This window comes from Populus euphratica, unplaced genomic scaffold, assembly GCF_000495115.2.
Source record: "Populus euphratica unplaced genomic scaffold, PopEup_1.0 scaffold609.1, whole genome shotgun sequence".
Taxonomy (NCBI): domain Eukaryota; kingdom Viridiplantae; phylum Streptophyta; class Magnoliopsida; order Malpighiales; family Salicaceae; genus Populus; species Populus euphratica.
Window position 1 is genome coordinate 257924 of NW_011500201.1, and position 9532 is coordinate 267455.

At 35.9% G+C, this 9532-nt stretch overlaps 1 protein-coding gene across 1 annotated transcript; it reads left to right on the top strand.

Annotated features, from left to right (window-relative positions):
* The first annotated feature begins 853 nt into the window (after window positions 1-853).
* Window positions 854-3602, top strand: LOC105111895 (pollen-specific leucine-rich repeat extensin-like protein 3). The gene is made up of 3 exons (XM_011007375.1): window positions 854-2330; window positions 2457-3196; window positions 3332-3602. Exons 1-3 carry the CDS (start codon window positions 854-856, stop codon window positions 3512-3514), a joined length of 2400 nt encoding a protein of 799 aa, XP_011005677.1. The 3' UTR covers window positions 3515-3602.
* Window positions 3603-9532: the final 5930 nt, after the last annotated feature.

The window sequence follows — 9532 nt, forward strand, 5'->3', positions numbered from 1 at the left end:
TGGGTTGTAGGATAATGATATTATCTGTGCATAATGATCACTTGATATTCGCAAGAGGCAATTCTGTTGCAAATCTTTGGAAATCTGGAAGACAGGGAGCTGCGCAACTCCAAAACAGCTCTTGCAACACATTTGATGCAAATTATAAGGTTTCTACTCTACCTTTTCTAGTCCTGCTATGTTATTAATCTTGCTTTCTTTCACAATCCTGATAACCTCAATGCAGCTCAGATGAAAAGCAAGAAGCCATAAAATTGCTTTCCATGACAGTATGTGGAGGAAACATAAGTCTTGTTGTGTTTCTTTTTTTCTTTTTCCTTTTTTTCCCACTATCAAAAACAAAAAGGAAAACACTCAGATTAATACCAGAAGAGATTCTTGTGGTAAAGGTGGCTTACTCTTTATAGTTTCTCGCATCATCTACCAGCAAACCTGTCTGAATCATCACAGGTAGGGCACGAAGATCCCTTGTTACTATAAAAAGGAGTGTAGATGAAGATGGCTATCTGTTATTCTCCAAAAATTGTTCTTCTCCAGTTTTTATGATGTCATCTTGGAACCAAAATTTAGTTAGAGGTTGACGTGGTCAATTGTTAGTTTTTTAGTTATTCTTGGTTTAGCTTCATTAAGACATGTTCCCCACAATCCAAGCAAAACCTTTGCTAATATTAGCAGACAGCAAATTCTATGGTGTCCATAAACTCTGGAAAATTTCGGGCGCCTATAACTGGAGATGTCTTTCCTCAAGCTCTCCATGGCTGTCAATTCTTGCCTTTCTTTTCACTTGATATAACATCCTTCTCATCTTTATTCCCTCCTATAAGCAGCCTTGGGCCTTCCAAGGTGGTCATTAATGGCGAACCTTCTCAGAGCCTTCGGCTGCCTTTTCTTTTTCTCCCTGCTCTTCTCTTCATTCTCAACCTTCTCTCTTGCCTTAACTGATGCTGAAGCATCTTATATTGCTCGTCGCCAGCTCTTGACGTTAAATGAAAATAGTGAGCTTCCTCATGAGTTTGAGTATGAGGTCGATGTGAAAATAACCTTTGCAAACCAAAGGCTGAGGAGAGCGTATATTGGTCTTCAGGCCTGGAAAAAGGCAATATACTCCGACCCATTTAACACTACTGGCGATTGGGTTGGCGCCAATGTGTGTGCCTATAATGGTGTGTTTTGTGCACCAGCTCTAGACGACCCCAGTCTGAGCGTTGTGGCAGGTGTTGATCTTAACGGTGCTGACATTGCTGGGCACCTTCCAGCTGAATTAGGGCTTATGACAGATGTTGCCTTATTCCACATTAACTCTAACAGGTTTTGTGGTATCATTCCCAAGAGCTTTTCCAAGCTCACACTCATGTATGAGTTTGATGTCAGCAACAATCGCTTTGTTGGTGATTTCCCTTCTGTTGTTCTATCCTGGCCAAGCCTCAAGTATCTTGACGTCAGATTCAACGATTTCGAAGGTGGTTTGCCTCCAGAACTCTTCAACAAGGAACTCGATGCTTTGTTCTTGAATGACAACCGATTCACATCCACCATCCCGGAGACAATAGGCAACTCCACAGTTTCTGTTGTCACATTTGCTAACAACAAATTCACTGGCTGCATTCCACACAGCGTCGGCAAGATGGCTAACTTGAACGAGGTCATCTTTATGGGCAATGACCTCGGTGGTTGCTTCCCAGCAGAAATTGGGCTGCTTGGTAATGTGACTGTCTTTGATGCCAGCCACAATGGGTTCACAGGAATCTTGCCGCCCAGCTTTGCAGGCCTAAAGAAGGTTGAACTCTTGGATCTTGCCGACAACAAGCTGACAGGATTTGTGCCCGAGAACATTTGCAAGTTGCCAAGCTTGACAAACTTCACATTCTCGTATAACTACTTCAAGGGGGAGGCTCAAGCTTGCGTGCCTCCATCAAGGAAAGACATTGTGTTGGATGATACCAGCAATTGCCTGTCTGACAGGCCAAAGCAGAAGTCAGCCAGGACATGTTATCCAGTGGTGAGCCGACCTGTGGATTGCAGCAAGGACAAGTGTGCTGGAGGAGGAAGTTCTTCAAAACCTCATCCAAAGCCCCAGCCCACACCACCTACTTCAAAACATGAACCAACTCCATCTCCTCCCAAATCTACTTCTACACCAACGCCACCATCAGCACGGGTCCCCACCCCTCAAACAGCAGAATCACCAAAACCAGAACATGAGATACCCTCACCGTCATCTCCATCAATCAATTCATCTGCCCCATCATCTGATCCATATAATCCAGGATCTGGTGGTCATGGTGAGACACCTTTATCACCAAATTCTGCACCGTCACCTAATTCATTTAGTAGCTCACCCATTGGCCATCACGATACACCACCATCACTCTCTATTAGTCCATCAACATCAAAGATACCTTTATTACCATCACCAAAGTCTGCTCCATCACCTGATGATGAATATAATCCAGGAGCTGGTGGACATGGTGAGACACCATTATCACCATCACCAACATCCTCACTAAAACCCGAGGCACCAAAAACATCACGACAACCAAAAATACCAGTTATAAATCCTCACTCTCCACCACCATCCCCGTCACTTGTGCACTCACCCCCACCACCAGTTCACTCTCCTCCACCACCACCACTAATACACTCACCCCCTTCACCCGTACGCTCTCCACCACCACCTGTCCCTTCATCACCACCACCCGTACACTCACCACCACCACCAGTCCACTCTCCCCCTCCACCCGTACAACCTATACACTCACCTCCCCCTCCACCAGTTCACTCTCCACCACCACCTGTACAGTCATCCCCTCCACCCGTACACTCACCTCCACCACCCGTTAAGTCCCCCCCTCCACCAGTTCACTCATCCCCACCACCCGTCCATTCACCTCCACCACTAGTTCAATCCCCCCCACCACGACCAGTCAAATCACCACCACCACTAGTATACTCTCCACCACCAGTCAAATCACCACCACCACCAGTTCACTCTCCACCACCACCCGTCCAGTCACCCCCTCCACCTGTTCACTCACCTCCTTTACCGAAACACTCACCTCCACCACCCATTCAGTCCCCTCCTCCACCAGTTCACTCATCCCCACCACCATCAGTACATTTACCTCCTGTACCAATACACTCTCCACCACCATATGTTAAGTCACCACCACCACCAGTTAACTCTCCACCTCCACCCGTTAAGTCTCTCTCTCCACCAGTTCACTTTTCCCCACCACCCATACACTCATCTCCACCATCAATTCAATTCCCCCCATCACCGCCAGTACATTCACCTCCTCCACCAGTACACTTTCCACCACCAAATGTTAAGTCACCATCACCACCACAACCAGTCAAATCACCTCCACCCTCAATTTTCTCTCCACCACCACCAATTGTATCTCCTCATCCTCATGCTTTTCCTCCACCACCCCCAAAAGAAGATATAGTCCTTCCACCAAACCTTGGGTTCCAATACGCATCGCCACCTCCACCAGTGTTCCCAGGCTACTAGTTAGTATATATGACCATCGTTTGTAGTGCCAAAAAGCTAATTATGTACACAGCTAAAAAGAAACTTTGTTAGTTCAATTTCTTGACCAGGAAATACAACCATTTTGCTTTCCTTCTCTTCATGGAATGGAAGTTCTTGCTGTTTACATTACTAGAGATTCTCTATCTCTATTTTTTTTCTTTCACATTCTCACTTCTCTCTATCGCTATCCAAGAAAAAAAGTGAGGAACTTGGAATATTATATTGCTACCTTGACAGTGACAATGAATTGCTTGTAAATTACATTTTCAAGGCTCTGATATGCAGAAAAGAATGGCAGAAGTATCTTTTCTTTTTTCCCTTTAATGTCACATTACTATTGTTTTTGTACTCAGTGTGCATGCCATTAAATTTTTATGCATTATGTTACTGTGAAATGAAAGATGAGAGCCAATTCATCGATTTTTTTTCTTGAATCTTGATTATGATCTTGACACTTTCTCTGATATTTATGTAAACATGCCAATGTAAGCAAAGAAAAATAGAAAGGAAAACGAAAACTCGAGTCCTTGTATTCCTGAAGCAACTTCACCTTTTGATCCTTGAAAATCCAGTCTTTTGGATCATGCGAACAACTTTTCTTTTGTAACATGTGCTGTTTCAATCCTTGGTTCTGTCATTTCCAGAACCTTTCCTACCAAGCTGGCCACTTCCTTACGAGTTGCCAATTCCAAAGCTTGATGCATACATAATGTCACGACCAATTCTTGGATCCAGCATATAGTAAAAGTTCTTCTTTTAACTTTTTTTTATATCTATACAAACTTAAACTTATATACAAATATTATAATTGTAGAGCTATAACTAAATATAATAGAATATCATTAATTATAATAAAAAAAATAGGTTATAAAGTCCAACAAATAAAAGTTAATACAAATATCTTAATAATGGAGTTTTAACTAGATATGATGGATAACAGTAATTATAATAAAAAATAGATTCTAAAGTCCAATAAAATTGTCTTGCTAATAAAGTTATACGCGTGAAAATAATAAATAATGAGATGATAAATTCTACAATTAAATGAGTAAATAATATTCAATATACATATACAAGGTAATAATAAAGAAAAACATATACAAATTTGACTTTAGACTTTTATAAAAAAGGTTTATAAACATGTCATAACAAGGAATATCATAAAGTAAGGATTGTGAGAAAATCAAAATGCAATGAGCATGTAATTTCAGACTATGAAATGATCAATTCGCATGGGTTAGTGACCTCTAACTAACTTGGGTTCAATACAATGTGCACAAAAACTAAAACTACCTTGTTAGTATGGGTATTCTAAATGACATACCAAATGGTCATATTATACTCAAACAAATAGAATTATATCTCAAGACTCAACTCATAACATCAATCAAATAAGAAGTTATTAAATCAGATATACACATAAGTCATATTCAGAATTCATATTCAATAAATGATTAGGGTCTAACCTATAATCTTATACGTTTAAGAACCAAAATGTAATTATAAAAGTGAAATGGTCAACATGATTAATTCCAAACATAACCTAAACTAACCAAACCTAAAAGAAGTTATCATACCCTACTACATAATCAACTAGCTCAACTCAACTAGTGGATATAAATCTAATAGCCAAATAATTAACCGATTGGTCAAGAATTCCATACCAGTTTCACCTAAAATAATATATCGCAATCTCAACCCAAAACCTAAAAAATCCAATATTAACTAATACTAAAAGGGATAAATGTTTTATTGTAGTTGGAATTACTGTGGATTGTGAGTGCCTTTACTATGGATTGTATTGTTTTATGGGGCATGATGAGACTGATGACCCATTCCCCTGGAACAGCTCTAGTTTTAGTGAGGCTATAGCCCTCGATTGCAAACACTTGATGTTGGGGCAGACCCGCGCATATGGCTGCGGACCTAAGCAAGCGGGTCTGAACACCTGCTTAGGATGTCGTAGCTTTAGGTCTTGCATCAGAACCCAATTCTGATGGATCCGATGTCATGACCCACTACTCATGGGCCCTACATTCGAACCAAATTCTCTTGGGTCCTGCATTAGAACCTAATGCTCTTAGGTTCTCTGTCAAGACCCAAGGTTCCTGGGCTTCTTAAATAATTATTCATGTTATAAATAATATTATTTTTCTTATGATTCAGGGTATTCATATAAAAAAATATTCGAATTTGTTCTCTAAATATTATTATTTTTATTATAATTCAAAGTATTAATATAAAATATTATTATTTGTGCTATAATTAATATTATTTTTATTATAGTTCTCTTGGGGACTTTGATGCATAACCCATTGGTAGTGGATCCTATATCTAAACACAATTTTGTTGGGTTCACAATTAGGACCCAGTGCTTTTAGGTCCTGCATCAAGATACATTGTGCTTGGGTCCTAGGTCAAAACCCAACTCTTTTGGATCCTACGTCAGGACCCAATTATCTTGGGTCCTCTATCAAGACTCAAGGTTCTTATGTCTTATGTTTTTTAATATAATTATTTTTGTTATAAATGGTATTGTTTTTTTATAATTCAGGATATTCATATAAAAATATTATAATTTGTGTTCTAAATATTATGATTTTTATTATAGTTAATAATATTATTATTAAAAATCCCATTCTTGTTATAATAAATAACATGCACCTAGGTTCTGCAGACTTCCTAAGAGTTGAAGACCTGTACGACTAGATCTACAAATCCTGCAGAGAAGAAAAATAAAAAATAATAATAACAATTATTATTAATATTATTATTGCTAATAATTAATAATTTTTAAAAAATATTATTATAAAAATTTTGGCCGGGCAAGTTTAGTATTATTATTAATATGGTAAATATTATTATATTTATTATAATTAAAAGCATTACTATTAAGAATATTATAATTGTGATAGAAATATTATAATTTTTATTATTAATATTAAAAATGCCATTATTTTTATTATAAATACTATAAACTTGATTATAATTAATATTACTTATTTAATAATTAATAAATTTGTAGAAAATATTATGAATATGGAAAAGCAATAGCGTTGGGTCCTACTAAACCCATCAGCGTTGGGTCTTGCACCCAACAACACCCAACAAAAAGGGTCGGGGGTCCTACTAAACCCATCAATGTTGGGTCTTTCACCCAACAGCACCCAATAAACAGGGTTGGGTCCAGCCCCAACAGAACCCATCAAATAACTTTATGTCTTGCCCGTAACATGAAGTAATAATGTAATTTTTTTTCATTTTCTCTTATGTTTTTTTCATAAGGTAAAGAGGAATTATTATTATTATTATTATTATTATTATTAAATTAAAAAAATTACTATCAATGGAAAACAATAAATTTTATTTAAATAGATTAAAACCTATAAACAAATTAGGCCATACAAATTTAATATTATTATTAATATTACAATAATCTATTAACTTTGTTGGTCATGGGTTGATGATTGTTGTGTAGGGCTTCTCCTTCCCTCTTCTAGTTAGTACATCTCATCTTTTTTTGCACACTGTTTTCCTTTTTTAAGGTCCTCTTCCTTCCTCATCTCTTTAACTAAGTGTCCTTGGCGTTATTTAACTTTTAACATATCATATCTTTATCTTTGTTGTTGAAACCATTCTATTCTTATTATTGAGCTATTTTCAAATTGCAGAGAGCTTAAACACCACCTTCTCACCTTCTCCCTATCTTACTGGAGTTATAGTTGTATCTTTACTTTTAAACTTAATATTCTTCATGCCTACAACTTTATTGCTATATTTTTTGTTTCATTTTATGCCTAATTTTATATGTATCAGTTCGAAATTATTTATATATACATGTTCATCTACTCGATAATTAGGTTTTATATTGAATTTCTTATTCTTATTCTTTCATGGAGTAGGGTTTTTTTTCTTTTTCATTAAAATTTTCAGTTTTGTACTGTTCACCTCTCAAGTTTAAATTTTCTTGCTGACTTTCTAACTCTCCCCATTTGTTGCAGGCCTGTTGTTCCAATTTTTGTTAATCTATCTCCACATTACATGGAACTAGAACACCTCTTTCTTCCTATCTTACTCAAGCTATAGATGCACCTTTATTTTCAAAGTTGACTTGCTTTTCCATTCTATGCTTAATTTTTTTCCAAATCAGTTTGAATTTTTTTCATGTGTTCATGTTTCCTCTATTTCATATAAGTTTTATGTTTAGTTTCTTATTCTTTTACATAATTTTTATTTTCTTTTCCATTTATGTTCTCAATTCTAACCATGTTATTAAAATTACCTTGATTGGAAAATTTAAAGTTACTACCCTTGCGAATTTAGGTTTAATTAAACTGATTTTGACCATTTAGATTTTCTTTTAACTTATAGAAACGACGACTTTATGACTAGCAATCGACTAAGATTACAACCATTCGATGATGTTGAACCTAACGTTTCTTCACCATATAACTTAACAACCCAAATTTATAGTGAAGGAAATTTGGGTCACCAAAATTTTTCATTCACACAAGCAACACCATACAACTCTAATCATCTAATTAGTGATCCCTTGCTTTTATATACAATTGATGTTAGTGCATCATATTGTACTTCCTTATAATGAAATTGTTCCATCTCAAATAATATTGCTTCTACCTCAATGGCATCAATGCGTTAGACACATTAACCAATTGCTTATCTAAATCCATTAGCTGGCCAATCTGAATACCAAAAAAAAGAAAAAGAAAAGGTGAGTTTATCTTAAACTTTTATCAACCCTCAATCATTTTTATTATACCTTACAACATACATGTTCCTTTTTTCATTATTTTTCATTTTCTTTGTAATTTCTAGGGGGGAAATGCGAGTATGTTAACTTTAGTGATAATACTTTTACATGCAACCATTATAATGCACTTTTTTGGTTTCAAGAACGTCTTGCATGTTCATCATAAAAGAATCCATCTTTCTAGCTTTGTTGCTTTAATGGTCGAGTTTCTCTTCCTACTATGCAACCAACCCCTCCAATTCTTGATTTTCGTCATAATCCCAGTAATGGCTCTGCCTCTAAAACTTTTTGAGATAATATATGAGTTTATAACTCTATATTGCTTTCACATCAATAAGCATAGGAATTGATACTTCTATTAATGAAGAACCTGCCCTATATATGTTTAAGATAAACGGTCATTGTCATCATTTAATAGGCTCCCTCTTACCTGTAGATAGAGAATCACCTAAGTTTACATAACTCTTTGTGTTTGACACTGCTCACAAAGTTGCAAATCAACTTTTATTGTTTGCAAGAAACTCTAAATCATCTTCTTTGGATGAAAATATTGTTATGGATCTTTTAAAGATGCTTGACGAAAAAAATGAGTTTGCCAAATTGTTTTGCAAAGCTAGAGATAAAATTTAGAATATTCAATTTGTTGATTGTAAACTTCGTTTACATGGAAAATGAGACCATGATTGATTAGTACTTAAAAGTACATTTTTATCAAGGTTTTATATCATCATTTTGCATTTGAAGTATCAATAACTCCTTAATTAAAACATATTTTATAATAACATGTCTAATAATATAAGATACCTTTAATTTATGGTAAATTTTCATTTTAAATACAAGCGTATCATATAAATAAAAGGATTGATTGATGACTTTAAGAATTGAAATTGAAAGGACAAAGAGATGGTCAAACTTAGAAAAGAGATGTTGATGCAGTCCAAACCAGAACAATGTTCAGTGATTGAGTCATATTTAGAGTTGTAGATCTCAGATTTAGGTTTAATTTATATGGATGGAAAGGTAAGACATAGGCCTACAACTTTTATATGGAGCCTAAGATTTAAAAAGGTCATTTTCAAGTCCAAATTATAGCAACAACAAAGAAGTCTGAATCTATTATATAGCCCGCGCACTATTCAGTATTTGGCCCATATCTGAAGTTCTAGAAGTCCAAATGACCTCCATTTTCTTACCTAGAAAGCTGAGACAATTTCTTATAACTTTTA